General features: G+C 37.5%; 1 protein-coding gene across 4 annotated transcripts in view; it reads right to left on the bottom strand.

Moving 5' to 3' along the window:
• The window catches only part of vps13d (vacuolar protein sorting 13 homolog D), a 192,292-nt gene that overhangs the window by 28,583 nt on the left and 142,642 nt on the right, over window positions 1-21,067 (bottom strand). For 3 of the 4 annotated variants that reach the window (XM_039755421.1, XM_039755423.1, XM_039755422.1), the window contains 3 exons: window positions 19,742-19,909; window positions 8,121-8,253; window positions 7,198-7,393 (listed from right to left, as the gene is read on the bottom strand). In XM_039755421.1, coding sequence (XP_039611355.1) covers window positions 7,198-7,393; window positions 8,121-8,253; window positions 19,742-19,909 — 497 coding nt within the window. Of the gene's footprint in view, window positions 1-4,686; window positions 6,953-7,197; window positions 7,394-8,120; window positions 8,254-19,741; window positions 19,910-21,067 lie in introns of those variants that run through there. The other variant, XM_039755424.1, reaches the window with a different exon arrangement.

Here is a 21,067-nt window from a genome sequence, read left to right as displayed (position 1 = left end):
ACAAATCTGCAGAAGCAGTTAAAATAGCACGTAAAATGTTAAGTTGCATTGTAAAAATGGTTGTAATCTGGAAAGAACTACAAAGTCATATTGAATAAAAAGAGATCTTGGCAACTTTTATGAAGTATCTGGTTAAGATAGTGGAAGAAATTAGTTATCAGTGAAACAAGCAAATTTGACTGACTGAATGATCTGTTCTTGTCTGTCAAACTATTCTGTTCTTACCAGCTGTGCTACCCATCTAAAACCGGGTTGAAATAATCAACAAAGACCTCAGCATATTTAGCATTATAACAATTTACAGTACACCATTAGTTGGAATGGATTTTGTAATGCATGTAGTAATATAATAAACTGCATGTTTCATTCTAACAGATGGTGCAACACAAACCATAGCACTGTTTCTAGAAATCCCATCCCGAATGGTATATAAGAGAGACATTGTCCTAGATGGACACGCAAGATACAGAAACGCACACAGACTCTTGTCCTTTCATTAAGATGCATTTTTTATCAAGGGTCCAGAGTCCACAGTTCAAATCCCACCTAGGCACAAGCTGTGTGGGGCTTGCTTCCCCAAAACATGTTTGCGTGAATTTTTTTCCAGGTATTCTGATTTTCCTCTCACATGTCTAACTTGTGTGCTGTTTTTCGATTTCTGTCTTGTGCCCAATGCTGCCAGGACAGGCGTCTTGTACTGGATGGCATCACAATTTTATCAAATTATCTGTTTAATGCATCCTTTTATTTAGTTCCACAAGTATATACTTATTTTTTAATTACTAGATATGGCCAACAAATGTGGAATATTCAAGTCTGAAATGACTATGTTATAAATAACTAGGAGGATGTGGGCATATTCCAACAGGAACAGGGTGATAAGTGCAGAGCTGAGAGAAAATATATTTGTGTGCTTAGGAGATTAAGCGTACTTTTTGACAATGAACAGGAAACAGCATATGAACTAAATACATTAAGTGTACAGAGAAAAGAAACAAGTGGAAGTGATTCAGGAAGGAGTGACAATGAACTCTGTTTTAAAGCCTTTTAAAATAAAAGAGTAAGATAATATTCAGAGAAAATAAATACAAGGGCCCATTATTGGTATGATACTGATTAAAGAAATGCCATATTTTAATTCCTAAACCATTACTAAACTAATTTAAAAAATCTTTTCAGACGGAAGAAGTGCATTATGACTGGAACGTTTCAAATGTTGCTTCCCTACATAAGAGGAAAGACAAAATGCATCCCAGGAAATATTTACCAATTACCATTACTTACAGTACATCTCATGTGATATGAAGAAAACTGTTACCAGAAATAAGCAAGACAATTACTTGCAAAAAGTTTTTTAAACAGGCAATTAGATTAGTAAAATAAAACAAAGCTTCCAACAAAGTTTACACAGAGCTCAAAAAAGCTGAGGTACGGTTTCTAAAGATCAATTGTGAAGCTAGAAGCCGTTGGCGGTAATTTACAAAATTGGATTGCAAGTTGGTTAATGGACAGGAAACAAAAAATACAGATAAGAGAAGAATGCTCCACATGGGGTGAGGTCAACAAAAGAAACCTTCAGGGATCTGTTGTGGGATTGTTACTCTTTCTAATTTACATTCAGAACATGCTGTGCAATTTGCAAACGCCACCAAAATAATATGAACAACAAATATCAAGAAGGCCATATAAATCAATTCAGAAAGAAATACCAGGAAAACATCATTCAAAGGAAAAAGTAACATTAACATTAATTATAAATGTTGTAAAAGCAATGCTGACCTGCAAAAAGCAATGTCAGAAAACGATTCAGGGGTTTACGTTTCATATCATTGTAACTCTTCATAAACATGTTTTTGAAAATGCTAATTAAATTTTAAGCTGCATTATAAAACTATACAAATCAATGAACATCATTATTCAAGTCTAGTGTCAAATTCTATATTTCACGGTCCTTTCTGTTCTGATAACTTTCTGCCATAAATAAATATATAATATCACTGCAAACTGCAACCAGGTGGAGTTTTTCTTGCCTTTAACAATAAACATTGTGTTTCAGCTTAATTAGATCTTTTACATTTTTAACGCATTACAAACATCAATACAGCAGCTGTAAAGAATGCCAAAAATCTGAGGAGCAGCAAGTAAACTTAAAAAAACTTAAATCATTACCAGTAATATGGCTAGAAATGTAAAATGTCTGCCTGTCTTAGGCAACTCTATAGCTAACGCTCCTTTGAAACGATCACCGAAACGTTCAGTGTAACCTACACATGCACGTGACGTTGCATATTGAAATTTATTAAAAATAAATAAATAAATAAATAAAATGGCTGCCTCAATTACTATATTCAACAACTTCCTTAAAATTAACTGCTGTTACTTATTTCACTCTGTTTACTACAACTCGATATTTTTGACAGTGCATGGGAATTTAGTTTTGAAGTTCGCTTTAGGTGAATCCATTATCCACATTTCATTTTAAAATTTTCAGCTCATCAGAAATGTTCTAACAGCTAATAATCTTTGTGTCAGCACATAAAGTATATTATGAAAGGTACCTGCAACTCAGAAATATTAATAATTAAGCTTTATACACTGCTAACGGGAGATTCCCAATTTGCTAAAAGGAATGCACAAAACAGTGCATACTGAATGCATTCTGCATTGCAATAAAGTGGCACAGATTTCATTTTATTTATAAATTTATTTTTGAATCAGTATGCTTGGTGGCAAAAACAATGGCCATGTATAGACAATGACAACATGGAGTTAACAAAAACTCCATAAAGTAGTGTAATGTGATGTACACTGGAGGCTGTTGGGACAGTTGCAGCTACTCTTTATTTCTGCTCAATTGCACCGTGCCAAAGGTAAGGCAAATATATCCAGCAGAATTTTATAACGTTTCATTTATGATAAAATATAGTCTACAGCAGGGGTGGGCATTTATTTTTCCAAAGGGGCCACATGAGAAATTTGAATGGTTTTAGAGGGCCAGAAAATATACAATATACCTAATATATACTTAATACCTGTAATATTCTTAACTAATTTCCAATATACAGTGGTGTGAAAAACTATTTGCCCCCTTCCTGATTTCTTATTCTTTTCCATGTTTCTCACACAAAATGTTTCTGATCATCAAACACATTTAACCATTAGTCAAATATAACACAAGTGAACACAAAATGCAGTTTTTAAATGATGGTTTTTATTATTTAGGGAGAAAATAAATCCAAACCTACATGGCCCTGTGTGAAAAAGTAATTGCCCCCGAACCTAATAACTGGTTGGGCCACCCTTAGCAGCGATAACTGCAATCAAGCGTTTGCGATAACTTGCAATGAGTCTTTTACAGCGCTCTGGAGGAATTTTGGCCCACTCATCTTTGCAGAATTGTTGTAATTCAGCTTTATTTGAGGGTTTTCTAGCATGAAACGCCTTTTTAAGGTCATGCCATAGCATCTCAATTGGATTCAGGTCAGGACTTTGACGGCCACTCCAAAGTCTTCATTTTGTTTTTCTTCAGCCATTCAGAGGTGGATTTGCTGGTGTGTTTTGGGTCATTGTCCTGTTGCAGCACCCAAGATCGCTTCAGCTTGAGTTGACGAACAGATGGCCGGACATTCTCCTTCAGGATTTTTTGGTAGACAGTAGAATTCATGGTTCCATCTATCACAGCAAGCCTTCCAGGTCCTGAAGCAGCAAAACAACTCCAGACCATCACACTACCACCACCATATTTTACTGTTGGTATGATGTTCTTTTCTGAAATGCTGTGTTCCTTTTACGCCAGATGTAACGGGACATTTGCCTTCCAAAAAGTTCAACTTTTGTCTCATCAGTCCACAAGGTATTTTCCCAAAAGTCTTGGCAATCATTGAGATGTTTCTTAGCAAAATTGAGAAAAGCCCTAATGTTCTTTTTGTTTAACAGTGGTTTGCGTCTTGGAAATCTGCCATGCAGGCCGTTTTTGCCCAGTCTCTTTCTTATGGTGGAGTCGTGAACACTGACCTTAATTGAGGCAAGTGAGGCCTGCAGTTCTTTAGACGTTGTCCTGGGGTCTTTTGTGACCTCTCGGATGAGTCGTCTCTGCGCTCTTGGGTAATTTTGGTCGGCCGGCCACTCCTGGGAAGGTTCACCACTGTTCCATGTTTTTGCCATTTGTGGATAATGGCTCTCACTGTGGTTCGCTGGAGTTCCAAAGCTTTAGAAATGGCTTTATAACCTTTACCAAACTGATAGATCTCAATTACTTCTGTTCTCATTTGTTCCTGAATTTCTTTGGATCTTGGCATGATGTCTAGCTTTTGAGGTGGTCTACTTCTCTGTGTCAGGCAGCTCCTATTTAAGTGATTTCTTGATTGAAACAGGTGTGGCAGTAATCAGGCCTGGGGCTGGCTACGGAAATTGAACTCAGGTGTGATACACCACAGTTAGGTTATTTTTAACAAGGGGGCAATTACTTTTTCACACAGGGCCATGTAGGTTTGGATTTTTTCTCCCTAAATAATAAAAACCATCATTTAAAAACTGCATTTTGTGTTTACTTGTGTTATATTTGACTAATGGTTAAATGTGTTTGATGATCAGAAACATTTTGTGTGAGAAACATGGAAAAGAATAAGAAATCAGGAAGGGGGCAAATAGTTTTTCACACCACTGTATATTCCAATTATATATATATAATTCTGTTTAATGAACAATCACAAAAACAGTTTAGAAAATTTCAACTTTTGCAATGTTTAAAAAAAACTAGCATCATAACTTAACGTAAAATAGCAGCATCAACTTACAGTAAACCAAACATGTCAAACAGTCAATCAAAGAAGTGTGGAGCACAGAATTATTGAACTATTTAAGGAACATTTATAAAAAATAATTTAGAAAATGTGCATTTTTTGCAGTATTTAAAAAATAGCATCATAACTTTATTAGCTAGTTTTCAAAGACCAACATCACATTAATTTGCCTCAGTTCTTTTGGTGTTCAGTGAGAGAAATCTAGCCTGTTTTGGGCTTGAACAAGTGCACTGAAGTCAGGTTGAATATGCGAAGGACAGCACACAAGTGATCATCGCGGAGAGAGGATCTATATCTGGATTTGTTAAACTTCATAACTGAGAATGTTTGTTCACAGATGTAGGTAGATCCAAAGAGAACCAACATTCTCTGAGCATGTTTCCTCAAGTGTGGGAAGATTTACTCTTTGAGAGAGGAATAAAACTCTACCAGCGATACCAACTTAAAATGCTCGGCCAGTAGATTATCAGACTGCAGATCAATGAGTTCAAGCTGGACATCACTGGGTGCATTATCCACACTATAAGTAACAGGAGAAGAAATCATGTGCATTTCACTCTCAACTGTTTTGAAGTCTTCAAATCTTCTTGAAAACTCACCATGCAGTGCCTCTAACATGGATGAATACTTGTGGAGGTGATCAGCTGATAGTGTGACTTCTTTCAGTGTTTTTTCAGTGTCATCTCAAAGTCTTTCGTTAATTCACATACAAAGATAAGTACTGTAACTGGGCTGTATCACGGGCATCACAGCTCTCGTCCTGAGCCAAGGAAAACAAGACAAAAGTTTCCGTTTTCTTTTGCAGTTGAAGCTCCAAATTCCCCGCGATGTTCTCGACCCGCCTCGTTACGGTGCGCCTCGAGAGAGACATATTGGCAAATGCACCTTTTTTCTCTGGGCATATTAGTGCTGAAGACTCCACCAAACAGTCTTTAATAAACTCCCCATCAGAGAATGGCTTAGTGTATCTTGCAATTTTGTGGGATATTACAAAGCTGGTCATAACCGCTGCATCCCTGGATGAGTAGAGCTTTGTAAAAAATCCTTGTTGCTTTTGCAGTTTAGCTAGCAAATCTTCCGATGCTCGTGCCCGCTCTGCATCACTAAAATTCTTTTATTTTTCTCCGTGTTTACTCTCGTAATGGCGATTCAAATTGTATTCCTTAAACACCGCTATATGTTCTCCACACACTAAGCACACAGCTTTACCTTTGATTTCAGCAAATAAATATTTAGAAGTCAATGCCTTGTTAAAAACTCTACATTCTGCGTCAATTTTTCTTTTTTTAACGTTAGCTGACATATTTAAGGGCTAAGAGCTAATTTCTTGGAAGCTGTTAAACGCATTCACTGAAGTGCATAAGCACACGGATAATTAAGAAAAACAATAGAGGCCTTCAAAATAAAACCCTTGTAAACTGTATTTCATGCACCTATCACAAAGTAATAGATGTTGCTACACTTTTAATATGAACTCACGTGGACCGGTCCAAGGTAGTCAGCGGGCCGGATGTGGCCCGCGGGCCGTAAAATGCCAGGTCTGGTCTACAGTGATACATTTCACAACAGAGCCAGTAATTCTAATTTGAAAAAAAATGCAAGATGGGGAGCTACAAATAAACAACAGAGTTAAATTCTTGGTTAAAAACTGAAAAAGAAACCTGGGGTTTTACTTCTGGCTGGACTGCCTTCTTTGTGGAACATGAATGTGTCTCCAATGTCTATCAGTGTTTCCGTTTGTAGTTCAGACCCAGGGGTGGACCTACCATCAGGGCGTTCTGGGGCTTGTGATGGCATGGGGCCTTTTAAGGAAACAAGCCCCATCCCAGCATGATAAAATGACAGAGTCTCCGTGCTCTGAAATAACCAAAGGAGATAACCACCCCTCCATTTGATAAGAGTCTCTGTGCGCCCCAGCTTGATGAGACAGCGTACACACACAAGTCTATGCGCACCAAATGCAAGACTGGTAAAAACTGCACAACATTAAACTCCTTGGTATCCTCATGCTGCATTTTTATTGGTGTGGTCAACTTCCTGTTAAGGAGCTAAGTCACCCAGGGGCCTTCGGGGGTCTTAATCCAGGCTTGTCCAAAGCAGGCTAGTAGGTTCACCAGATGACTATAAATCGGTCGAGTGAAATTGGCTCTCTGTAAAAAAAATGTGCTTTTACTAGGGCCTGTTATCCAGTACAGGGCTGTTTCTTCTTTACACTCTAGGGTTCCACAGCACTGCACTGGAGGAAGCAGATTCAGAAAATAAATGTATAAATAAGAAAAATAAATCCCTCAAAATTTAAGTACATGTATAAAAATGTATAGTGGCATTTTTAAAATTTCAAAAATGTGCAGGTTTCTTTCTGTAGCTAAACTGTAGTTTGTATCAAAACACTCACCTTTGACTGCTGAGGGTTGCCATTTCTCTGACAGTTTGGGCAGTTTCTGAAGCAAAATCCAGAGCACCAGCAACAGGCTTGGTGACTGTACCAACTAGCCCCTTGCCCAATCCGGAGAAGAATCCGCTAACCCCACCTTCAGTTTTGACTCCTTCCACTGTGGAAGTGATCACACTGGTCAGACCACCAAGGATTCCTGTAGGCAAAACCAAAAAAAAAAAAAAAAAAGAACTAAATATACATTTTGGCAAGTACATAAAACTCAGCACTAGAAACATTTAGATTCAAATACTACTTTATAAAATGGCATTGCATTCCCTTCTTTGTGAGAAAGAAAGACAGATTTAAAGACAAAGCAAAGGGTCAGAGTGGTGGCTCTGAGGCTAAGGATCTGTGCTACTATCCCAAAGGTTGCCGGTTCGAATCCCCGTCACTGCTAAAAGAGATCTTGACCAAGGCGCTGTACAATGGCTGACCCTGCGCTCTGACCCCAAGGGGTATTTGAAAACTAACAAATTCCTAATACGAGAAATTGTATAATGCGAAATAAAAGAAAAAACAAAACAAAACTGACAGGTTAATAAGTAAACGGTACATTACAAAGAAAAACTGAAGATGGTACTTGCAATGAAAATAAAAAGCTAAACATTTGGTTAAAAGTTGTTATATGCATAGCATGCCTGGTGAAAAGAATATTGTTACTGGACCTTAGAAACATATCTGGTAAAAGGCAAAACCTTAACATTCTTGTAAGCTCAACTGTAACACCAAATCTTCAATTAAAAAGTTACTTAGTCACCACTGTTGTAGGTTGTTTGTTTTTTTTAAGCATTTTTCTAAAAAGATTGTTTGTTTTGAATTAATTTAATCTGGGGCAGAAAGAATAACTCAAGCATACCAGTTTCTTTTTTTTAATGATTTACCGTGAGCAAGTCCATGAATCCCAGCTATTAGGTGCTCTCCACTGGTGGCTCCGTGGTAACGAATATACTCTCTTTCTGTCTGGTGCCTATTGTCCATGGTTTTCCCCAAACCATCGGAAAGGGTACCAGCAAACTGAAATTGACAAAAACACAGCAAAATTTAAAAGAAAAATAAATTTAAGAAGAAACAAATCTGAAATTATGTATAGTTGCAATTATGGCCAACGTTTGGCAATATTTAGGTTGGGCGTAAAGGTTACAGAGCTGTCCACCTACAAAGTTGAGCTGGGCTTTCTTTAGGTGATCCTATCACTTTCCTTTTTTGCAGACTTTAATGCACAGTGCAGCATCTTTTCCAAACAACATATCATTTAGACGAGTTTGAGGCGAACACTGTGTGTGTTCATACTTTTACATATGTCACCTTAACCACATTTCTTTTAGATATTTATTTTACCATTTATTCTTATTTAAAATAATATTTAGAATAATAAGACCACATCTGGAATATTGTGTACAGGTCTGGTCACTATGTTACAAAAAAAAAGACATAACAGCTATGCAAATGTGTATAGGAGAGCAACAAATGTGTATGTCCTACTCTGACAGGGCAAGAATAATAAACCTGTTTAGTCTCAAGCAGAGGAGACAGCATGAGGACCAAATATAAGTCTTCAAAATTGTCAAAGACATTAATGATGCAGATCCCGCAGAATTCTTTCAACTCAATGGTGAATCATGCACTTGAGGACATGGTGGAAATGAAGGGGAAGAGCATTAAGGACTGATGCCAGGGAATCTGGAACAAACTACTGAGATAGGAAGTTGAGGCTGAAAACTTGAAAACCTTCAGGAAGTACCTGGAAGAGATATTGGGATAGCTTAGCTACTAGCTGAACAATTGAGCCTGAAGGACTAAAAGGTCTCCTCTAATTTGTAAAATTTCTTACGTTCTTACTCTCTGGACCTCTGAGAAGGAATACAATATTAACGGATGGGCTTCCTCATGTGCACAATTTTTGTTGCGCAAATGGCAGTACAGCTACATTTAAAGAGTATACATCTATGCATGGTTATTTGTTGATGTAGCAAATGTCTTTTCAGAGTTTTCAGAATAAAGGAAGATATTACTTAATGTATAGTATTCACACTCCTGATGAAGGTTATACAACCGAAACATTGTCTTCTTTCCTTTTCAGAATGGAAATAACCTTAAACATTTTTACACTATTTAATGTTACCATTATCCACAAGCTATCAGCCAAAAGATTCAAATATTCCAAGGTGCTATGGAAAACATTAGTCACCCACAGAACTGAGAATCAGACATTATACAGAACAAGAACATACACGTGCAAGAAAGACAAAAACGAAAGGAATACTTGTATTACACCTTCCAGAAAAATCAACAATGATGCCAGATATCACATGTGCAAACGGCAACGCAAATGTTGTGTCGTGTCCTTTCAGTGGTACATGCAAGGTCAAAAAGCACTATTCCCTGCTGTAAAATAGTCTACTCTGGATCACTAGAGAAAGAGAGAGAAGTCCAGCATGACTGATTTAACATCTATACTTTTCTATGTTCTGTGGTTATTAAGTTAGCATGCAATATCTCAACTTGTTTTACAAAGCTCAGTGAAAGCAGGAGATCTCTCACAAGGCAGGCAGGGGTAACTGTCTTCAGCGACCAACATTTAAAACACATGGTGTGTCTTCACATTCTCAGGCCCTCAACTCATTAGCTCTCCCCAACCTCTCTTGAAGCCATTAGCAGGGCCACTTAACTTGTCAAAAGTTCCCCACTGTGCTGTCTGTGTGAAATGCCTGATTAGTCGACCAACCCTGAAGCCCCCCACATAGCTATGGTGGCGTGTCTGATTATCATCCCATTAATTCGACTCAGCATGTTGCTCCACATGCCGAATAAGAAATCATCTAACAAGAGGCTTCAGCTTCCTTGAACGGCTGCTGGTATTTTATTCTGCAACTCCTTTGCAAAGGAAGAAAGCACTGTATTAGGACAGCTTAACTGGCACTGAAGAGCACGGGTTTTCATGTCAAATTTATCCAATTGCATAACGTTAACATTCTCACAACTCCTCCATCGTGCTCAGGGTTATAGTGGGATATAGCCTATCCAGACAACATCAAAAGCAAAGCAGAAAACAACCTTTGATAACATGCCAGTCTATCAGAGGGGACTGGGCGGTCTCATGGCCTGGAATCCCTGCAGATTTTTTTTTTTTTCTCCGGCCGTCTGGAGTTTTTTTTTTGTTTTTTCTGTCCCCCCTGGCCATTGGACCTTACTCTTATTCTATGTTAATTAATGTTGACTTATTTTATTTTCTTACTGTGTCTCTCATTTTTCTATTCTTCATTATGTAAAGCACTTTGAGCTACATTTTTTTTGTATGAAAATGTGCTATATAAATAAATGTTGTTGTTGTTATTACAGGACCCAATCGCACAAGTACCCACAACTTATCCAGGGCAAATTTAGGATTCAAAATTAAACTAATATGTACATCCTTTGAGGATGCTGGAGGAAAACTAACATCCGGAGCATGCAGACATAGGGAGAATGTGTAGCCTTGATGAAGACTTGGCTTAATGCGAAACTTTAAACCCAGGATTCTAAATTAGGTTTCGGTATCGCTACTAGCTTATGGACCTCAGTAACGGAACCAAAAAAGTTCCAAAGCAAATAACAGATAACATTTAAACTCTCCATCTTACTCCAACCTCCCTGGTGAGTTGCCCTATCGCACCAAACTATGCATGCTTCACTCTTGATAGTCATTAACTTCCAATCACAATAACGGATGATCCCCCATTAAGTCGAAAATTGCACCAAACTACTCACGCTTCCCTCATGATAGTTATGAACTCCCCTTGAAATCCCAATCACGTCAAAGCAATAATAAATCTCCCACTAAGTCCCAAACATGTTAAAGTGTGCAGTTTTAACTTCACAGAAGTTAAATAAGGGAAGTTCCCCATGAAATCCCAATCATGTCGAAGCAATAAGTGAGGTGCGGGATTGAGGCTGGTGATCTCTGTTAAGTTCCAGCTTCATGGAAGTTCCATTAAGCAATAAAGGGGTAGGCCCCACGTGAAGTTATGATCGCATCTAACAGCACAGTTTTGACTTCACAAAATGTATGCTTTTCCACAACTGCAATAGCTAAAGTCAGTGGGTGTTTGGGGGGAGCAGGGGGAGTGAGAGGAAAGCATACATTTATTTCCGGCACCAAAAATTCTGAAGTGGTGGTGTCATATCATTTTAAAATGAGGGTTTTTCGAGGTATACCAAAAAACTGTACACTGAGCTACAAAGAAGCAGTGCTAACCACTACACCACCAAATGGAGATTAATAGTGAAATACAAACTGAAAAGGGAAGAAGAGACATATCTTAATGAATATCAAACCATCTCCTCCAACGGGGAACCACCTTTGCTACATACTTCAGCTTACTTTCTTAATAAGGTTATGCTGTAAAGCAGACCTCAGTTGTGAAATAAGAAGCATCTCCTGATGTGCAGTATGGCCTGACAGTTAAAAGCCATCTCACACTACACAGCCTTTACAGTAATCTTCATTCGCAGACTTCATTTACATAATCTTAATGAGATGAAGGGATTTGCAGCACACGCCTGTGATTACCAGTTGTGTAGCCTGACATTCCCAGCAACTCAGTCCATCCAGTCTGCGACAGATTTGATTTCATCTTAATTCGTTTTAGTAGGCTCAGTGTATAAGGCACTACAATGCATATAATGCAGCTACAACGAATACTGAAAACCGGTGTTCTGGCCCTAACAAACATGTCTGATGGCTCGTATTTTACATAGTTTAGTGTTGCTTAATATTAAATTCTGCTACAGTTCAGTAATGACTATTTTCAGACACGGAAGTGATCATTTTTTCTGAGTTTCAGAGTACTTACAGTTACAAAGTGGAAGTCAATGAAGATGGTATAGGTTTAGGACTCTTATACTAATATTACCAATGCATTTGCTGTTAGAATTACAGTGCACACATTCAGGGGCGAAGCTCAGAATTTGTGGGACCCCTACAATAATGGAGGTGGGGCCTCTCCCTGGGGAAAAAAAAGCATTTATGATAGAACACTTCAATATTTAGCATTTTCATACATTTAACAGTTTTTCTTTTTTTGAATGCTATTGTTGATATCAGAAAGCTCTTGTCCGAAGAAGCATAAATCTTTTAAGGCTACATTCACACAAGTAGCTCAAACTGACCGCATTCTCATTTTCTCTGTCCCGAGCTACAATTTATGACTGACTGGTCCAAATCTGTCTATCCTGAAAGTGCCTCACATGCAAAAAAACAAAAACAATTTTGTCAGACAGATGCAATCTAAAGGATGCCATTTGCTGCTCTACTCCCCATCATTGAATTGCAGGGTGGGTGCAAATTTGTCCCCTCATGGCAGCAGGGAAGAGAAGCAAGAAACGAAAGAACAGAAACGCTGGTTTGAGCGCATTTAGCCCTCCCAGTGTTCAAGTGGTGAAAAGAACAGACAGGACTAGTGAGAATGATGTGGATGGATGGTTTGGATGCAAAACAGTCGTTATGCGAGCAGTGTAAATTCTTTCTGAAAAATTTTAATTTCATGACTTTTTTTCTAATCATATTTTTCTAAAACAAATCAGATTGATAATTTCCTACCTTTAACACTTCTTTTTTTTTTTTTTTTTCTATCGGTCCCTAGTAAAAAAATTACCTTAATTGTTTTCCTGTATTTTAAACTTGTTTGCCTCTCTGCTGATGTCGAAAACTATTCAGACAAATGTTTCTTCTTTTTCTGCTTTCGGTTGCTCCCGTTAGGGTTTGACACAGCGGATCATCTACTGTACGTTGTCCGCATATTGACTTGGCAAAACTTTACACCGGATGCCCTTCCTGACGTAACCTTCCCCATTTATCTGGGCTTGGGACCGGCACAAAGAAACACACTGGTTTGTGCATCCCTTGCGGCTGGGTTCTTCAAACAAATGTTTAAAGTCTAAATTAAACCTGTGCTCTGCCTGGCCAGATTGCTGTGCTGTGGCATTCTCATATAATGAAAGAGACCCCAATGTTCCGGTTTGCTTCTTTCTATTCCAGTACTGCATTGCCTTATTTTTTTTACCTATGTTTGGAGCGGGACATCAACAGCTTTAGCTCTTATTAAGGGCTTAGCTCTGCCTCTCTTAGTACCTATATTTAAAGACGTGTTCCCCTATGAAGTATTGCACAGTCGAAAAGTGGGGGTGGTGAGGCCCTCTGAGGAGTTTTGCACATTCTTAGAGATGGGAGTTACCCCCATTAGAGTTTAGCACAAGTTATCCACCCATGTCAGAATGTAAAATGGGAGAGGATGACTGGGCTTTTGAATAGCAAGGGGCTGTATGCCAGAGACCATAAGATGGGTAGGGGGTTGATTCTCTGAAAGATCAAGCAATGGAAACCCAAGATCAGGAGCTAAAGCCCCCAAAAAGACCCCCATGCCCTCAACAACACATCTGGACTGGAGCTGTCAGGTTGCTTGGCACATCATAATAAATAAGCTCAGGGTCATCTGCAATGGGAAGAGGTAGGCAAGGAGGACAAGCAGAAGAGGACTTTTCTGTCACACTTGCTGCAAAGCTTGAATCGCCTGACGTACAGTAATCTGCTTCGTTTATGGCATGGGCAGCATTTTGCCAATTCCCTTTTACACTGACGCTTTAAGCATTGGTGTTATTTCTGGTAGCTAGTTGCTTAATTTAGGCAACACTTAGTATTGTCTTTTCTTATCATGATGGATCTCTTAATTGTCTACTAGCTAACTTATACAGATTTTCTTGGGTTCGCCTGACTGTTGTTTATAACATCATACAATGCAACACACCAATTTTTCAATGCTTTGCTTAACCTGAAAATGCACAAAATATTTTTTATTACTTCTTATTATTTTTTATTCTTTTTGCAAAAATTAAATACATTTTTGTAGAGGTCCTTGGGTACGGAGGTTTGCCTGTGAGGGTGACTGCTATGCCAATGCACACATCGCTTTGTCTAAGATGACCATACCTTCCCTCAACCCCAGCACTTCCACACCATGCCAATGACAACTACAGGTCTAAAATGCTAATCTTTTTTGGTCCACACAAGAATATATTAAAATTTCTGACGTTGTTGACAGCAAAACCTAACTGTAAAATAAGTTCTTGCACAAGAAGGCCGTAACAGTTATGCATACAAGCACATACAAGAAAAGCCAATGTCTATGTAAGGTTTTCTCATAGAAAACCCCATAGGAAGTGTTAAGCATCATGGGAATCAGCTCCCCAAAGCTGATCATACTCCAAGAATCTGCCTGACAGGTGCCCTTTGGAAATGGGTTTGTGTTACAAGGCCTGAAAAAAAAATTTTCTGGAGTACAGAGAGCTATACAAACAGTCAGCGCCAAGCAAGGCATGAACTTGGGATGACCCCGGTTTGCAAAGTCCCCTTCGAGTTCATCTGGAGGCCAAAGCTGCTTTTGGGAAACTAAACTAATACTCTTTCCAGATCAGAATCTAGCCCCCCACAGCCCCCCCACCACCCTCCAATTCAACTCTCCTCCTCTTGGGAAGAGACAAAAAGAAATGCTCTTTCAAGTTTATAGGCTTACTTGTTTAGTAACAAAAGAAGAACATGTGCAGCTCAAGATGCATGGACAGGCTGAAAGGAGAGGATGCAGAAGGTGACCAGCCTCTTCAAAGGCTGCTAATGTGGGCAATGAAAATCGAGAGTTTTAAAGCTGTGTTTAAAGGCATAGTGTCACAAAACTAATTTGAAGGACAGCAGGGGGAAGTTTTAAATCCTCCAGCTCAATAAATGGGATTAAAGGTTCCTGAAGGACAGATGGTTTTGTAATTTGTACAAACACCACTGAAATTGGGTCAGAATAGATTTTTTTTATCTTTTTTAATTCAAAATCATTTTAGCACCAATCTCCTCTCTATGGTTCTCAGAATCAAATATGTAAAGTGTTAAAATTCACAAAATGTGTTGTTAGAAGCTATGATAATATGGCCATTTTAGTAGTATGGCAATTTGCATTCAAGAAATTAGAAAACATCAACAACAATGTCCAATCACATAGTACGTTTGTTTGATAGAGAAAAACAAGGGCCAAAATGGAAAAAAAATGAAAGCAGTTATTCATAGAAATCTTTAACTTGATTTAAGGCAAGACTAGTGTGAATTGTGTGCACTGTCATTTTATAAAGAATGTCTGCATATACAAGACAAGGATGGGAGATGGAGAGAAGCACATCTTCTCAATGGAACCTGGTCAATGCATCTATAATCAACAAACTGAGAGGATAAAAGGTGAAAGTGTGCAGGCCAGAGCAATAGTCCAAAAGTATGAAATGACAGCCATTACCAAAAAGCACCACTATCAGAAATGCTGACACTTCTAATTAAGCATCTTTCATATGACTAATCAGTTCTGAATGGGCCAACAATGAAAAAAAGAAGAGTATACCAACATCTAACTGGCATGGGTTCTCTTGAAGTAGTTACAAAGCTGTATTATTATTTTATTCATCATTATTGTTAAAGTAACCACTTAATAGGCAACATGCATTCTGGTAAAAAAAAATTAAAAAAAGTCAAAACGTCAACAACATTTCTATACTTTTGGAAGTTTATACATCAGCCTTCAAAAGTTTGGAAACACCTAGAAAGTTTAATGTTTCTGACAGAAAATTACACTTTGTAATCAAGGTAGACCAAAGACAAGACAGTTTTGGGCATCTCTGTATGAAAGCTAGAGTTTCTAGGTAATCTTTAGTATGGAATAACATTCATTTGGCAAAAATAAAACAGATCGCTATGTTACTTGAGAAAGCTGGGCTGGTAACATGACTTTAAGAAAGGCCCACCGAATCAACAAGCTAATTAAAAGGGCAGGCTCAGTTATATGATGCACTATGGACCCCCTGGAGGTAGTATCAAAGAAGAGAATTAAAACAAAACTGAGTGCCATTAGGAACAATGCTGCACATCCTTCTTCTGACGTACTAACACAGAGCAGTTTCAGTCAACAAATTAATCAGCAGAAGTGAGTCAAGAAATGCTACAGGGGCTCCTTTATACCCATGGCAATATGCCTCCATAGTGCCTCCTTGTGACTGGGACCGCCAAGTCAGATGTCTTCGTTATTTTTAAATGTTTGTTACTTTTAAATGTTTGTTATTTTTAGTCATTTTGGGGTGTGTATGTATGTATGTGTGTATATATATATATATATATATACACGCATATATACATATATATATATACACATATATATATATATATATATACACAGTGTATATATACACACACACATATATATATATATATATACATATATATATATATATATATATATTTTATCATTAATATTTATTTCTCTAACATCAATTTCAGTATTTATTTAAAGAGATTCTGTAAAAAGCCAAATTTTCTCCTGGTGAGAAAGACAGAACTAGCTAACTAATTAAGTAAATAACTTTCTTTTGCTATTTTTGAACCCTAAAATGAACTTTAGGAATGTAAGTTACTTAAACCCAAGGAAAAGACAATTAACTTTCTTCATTGAACAGCATTACGATTTTAGCTATGCTAATGGAATTACGGAGGTTTCTTTAATAACCAATTACAATTTAAATATTATTAATTACGGATGAGCTAACAGAGTTTACTAAAAGGGCTGCTAAAAAGAGGGCCTTGCAATCATATGTGAATAAATTATAAATCGGCCATTTCAAGTGGTAATAGCCGTTTACTGTTTTAGCAAAGTCTTTGCTCTATTTTTATATTAATTTAATGGTTCCTTGATAAAAAAATATAAGTACCAAAAACATAAGAATGTTCTAGATGATTCTAAACTTTTAAATGCTAGCACATATGTACTCGGTCATTTTCACAAATGACAGAAAAATGGGTGCCTACCATGCTTGACGTAAGAACCCACTGTAATCCAAAGACTGTGTGCATACCACAAATTATGTGTATTGGCTAAATTTGTTTTAATTAGCAGTAATTTTCCTTTCCAAACTGGACTGTAAGATGAACTAAAAATGTGATGCATATTTCATACATTTTCTTTGCTTAAAATTAACAGTATCAAACGTCAGCCACATCTTTCAATAAAATTATTTTTAAAAGCCATTGTTTTTAAATTAAATAATTACAAAAATAAAGGAAAGTTTTGTAAGAGTACAAGGCTATTACATAATTTTTTGTCATTTTCTGTCACAAGCAGTCATATAAAACAGCATCATTTGTTATTGGTCTTGAAGACGAAGAATGATAAGAAATTTGCTACAGTACAATTGAACAGGTGTAAACTGTGGAAAATATATCACAAATTTAATGTACTACAATCTATATACTGTATATCTATATCTATACATATCTATCTATCTATATATATATATATATATAAAATTCTTTTCACGTTTGAAACGGAAATTATGTATGACCACTCGATATGGAAATTACGTATTATGTAGTGCGCCCCGCGTCGCCCTCTCCCAGCCCTCCGCTCTGGACTCCAGCGCTGAGAGACAGACAAAACTGCCACATTGCAACTTTTTTTTTTTTTAATTCTCAGTACTTGATAGTAGAAGAGATGAAGAAAACAGCTTTGCTTCTTTCCACTTTTTAACTGCGTGGAGCTGTAAACTGCCTTCAGCGACGACGGGTCATAACAACAAAGTGGACGCTGGGAGTCGCGGTTTACTAATCACTTAGTGAAAACAAGTACACAGAAACACGCCAATCTATCCCATAGAAGTGCGCCCCGACTTACTGATATTGAAAAGAAGTAAAAAGAAACACTTAACTATATTGAAAAGTAAACAGAAACACGTCAATCTATCCCATAGAAGTGCGCCCCGCGTCGTCCTCTTCGGGCCCTTCTCTTTACTCTCCAGCGCTTAGAGACAGACAAAACTGCCACATTGTAAGTTTTTTTTTTTAAATTCCCAGTACCTGATAGTAGAAGACATGAAGAAAACAGCTTTGCTTCATTCCACTTTTTAACTGCGCCGAGCTGTAAACCACCTTCAGCGGCAACAGGTCGTAAGAACAAAGTGGACGCTGGGAGGCGCGGTTTAAATTTGAATCACGTGGGATGTGTTGTTCAGACGGCAATGTGAAATTAACACCTTTAAGCCATCCACCTGTACCGTTGTTGTCTCTTATTTCTGGCGCAAATCCACATTCAACTCATTTTCTACAGAACATTATGAAATACAATTCGTGTTTTCAGATGACATCGTTTGGCAGCGCGGCTCCTACCGAACAGTCTAGGTTTATGCCGACATTTAAAAAGGGTAAATCCCAAAAAAAAAATTTATTGGGGAACTTCAGGAACCATCAACATCGACAAAAAGAGTCAGGTTACACAGAGAAAGTGAGACAGAAGCAGATCAAGAGAGAAGGCTCGCTGACCAACGTATATGACAATCACAATTGAGGGCCTCACAAACACCCGAACAGCGTGCTGAACAGAATCGGATTTGACGGATGCAGTCTTCACAGGCTACCACGTCACACAGGCGTCAGTTGCCCGATGCGAGCCACAAATTCCTCCAGATTCTGCATTTTATTTTTTCGCTTCCGCTCAGTGAGCGAAGCCACTGGGTAATCTGCTAGTAAATTATAAGAATGATTAGGCCAGCATTCAACTACAAGAACTAACGGAGTAAGAACATGGCATGTTCATGACATATAGTATTTATGGTAGGTTTTAACTCTGAATGAACTTGAAGATGGTGGGTAGTTTAAATTTACTGAAGTATGAGGACCTTTTTTAAAAAAAGATGAAGTCTATAAAAAAAAATAGAAATGTTGATAAAATCAATAGAAAATAAATGCATATAAATGAAAAGAATAAACTAACGAGATCAATGACAACACAACTATTTCCTAATATATAAAAAAAGAGTTAAGACAATAATTTCAATTAGCCAACTTGCAGGATCTGGTATCTAAGAAACTAAAAAGTGATGAGGTACTGTACATTGTACATAAAGATGGATTTGGGATTGGGAAACGGTCAACTTGAACCAAGGAAAATAAGATCTGGTAAAACAGAGAAGAGAAACAAACTTCTAAAATAAAAAATGACTGAAGCAATTATATTTAGATTTCTACACAGTTCTTGGGCTATTACGGCACTGAATATCCAAGGTGTGAATGTGGTACATCAACAAGGCTAAAAGGCAGAAACAAGTGTACAAAATAAGAAGGATTTAATTTAGGAAAAGTTCGACAAAATGTGTGTTCCTAATTGAGCATGGTGTTTCATTTATTAGTATTAACATTTTGTGTAAACTGAAAAGCTTCATTATAATGTTAAAAATGAGTTACACATTTGTAGGTTTTGAAAACCTGGTACGTAATGTGGCTATTGAATTTCTAATTACAGTTATGAATTTAAATCTAACATGAAAGCACTACTTCAATGAAATGCTCTAATGGCTCAAATGCCCATTTAACAGAAATGAAGATAAATCAAATATTAGAACTCTTGGAAATATTTAAGGACATTCACAGCATACAGCATGTATGAATTGGATGCACCTTGGCTGCAGAATTGGATACTCCATGAGTGACATTTCGAATCAGTCCCCCAAGATTGCCGTATCGGATGAGCTCTGTGACCCCTTCTGAGACATCGTTGAGCAGACCAATTGGGTTCCCAAGGAAGTCAACTGATCCCAGAATTTGCACAGCCTGTCCAATCAACTCCTAAAATGAAAAGCAGACAAACCAGAGTTATAAGTTGTAATGTAAGGCTACATTTGGTGTAAACAGCATATCATACCAACGATAAAGTATGCCACCTCAGCAATTAGCTTAGCAAGGCAAACGGGATACAAAATTCACTGGTCAAATTAATTGATAAATGAACATGAACCTTCATAAAGCCGACTGTATATTAATTAATGTATCAGGTGACCTAGATAATTACTGTTTGACGTGACTATGTGGGACTTAGAGGATACAAGTCTACAAAATAAAAAAATAAAGAATGGATTTTTTTTTTAAGCAGAAATATACAATTATATATTACGCAGCAGCATAAACCTTTAAGATTTTAGTGTATCATATAAAAGTGGTAGCACACAGAGCAATAGCCTGAGCAAACAGCTTGTACTCTGTTGGAGGTCTTGAACTATCTGTGACTGCACAATTGGAAAAACAATTCCGATGACCCTGGTCTTTTTCTGTATATGGGATTGTTCATGTAGCTTCTACACAGGCAAATAAACACTCTCACCGTGCCACGTCAATCAGGATCAGATCTTCCTTCTGCTGACCTGGATGAATATGTCCCACTAGTCTGAAAACAATTTTATGGGTGTCTGCTCTGAGTACATGTTAAGAAATGAGCCAAAATTAGCATAGTTAGTCTGAACATTTGTTTAAAGGCAAGGGCTTTTTATTTGTTTTATTTTTTAGTCATTCATAAAAGAATAAAATAAAGAATTACTCAATGAGTGAAATAAACTGACAGAAGATTGTGGATTGACATTAACCAATTGCGCTGACATCAGCAATAGATGTGATTTGATGCTTCTGGATTTTAGGGACAGTTAGAAAAATAAAACCACATTTCAAAAGAATATATGAGTGAATTATCCATTCATCTATTTTCTGAATCTCTGTATCTAATACTAGGATACTGAAATTGGACAGACTCCACCATAGAAAACTCAGGATTGGGTAGGTAGCCAGCTGACCAAGCTCTCCAGGACTGTGACTTTATTTTTGACTTTCTCTTGAACAATTTTAAACTCCACCATTGTCAACTGGCCATAGTTCATCAGTTAATTAATGGACCAATATTGTTGGTTTCAATTTGTGTTTAGTCAGTTGCTACCTTGTTCTTATTGTGTTTTAACA

The sequence above is a fragment of the Polypterus senegalus genome, chromosome 6 (genome assembly GCF_016835505.1).
Source record: "Polypterus senegalus isolate Bchr_013 chromosome 6, ASM1683550v1, whole genome shotgun sequence".
NCBI lineage: Eukaryota > Metazoa > Chordata > Cladistia > Polypteriformes > Polypteridae > Polypterus > Polypterus senegalus.
Note: the sequence above shows the minus strand (reverse complement) of the source record. Positions and strands in the feature narration are given on the sequence as shown.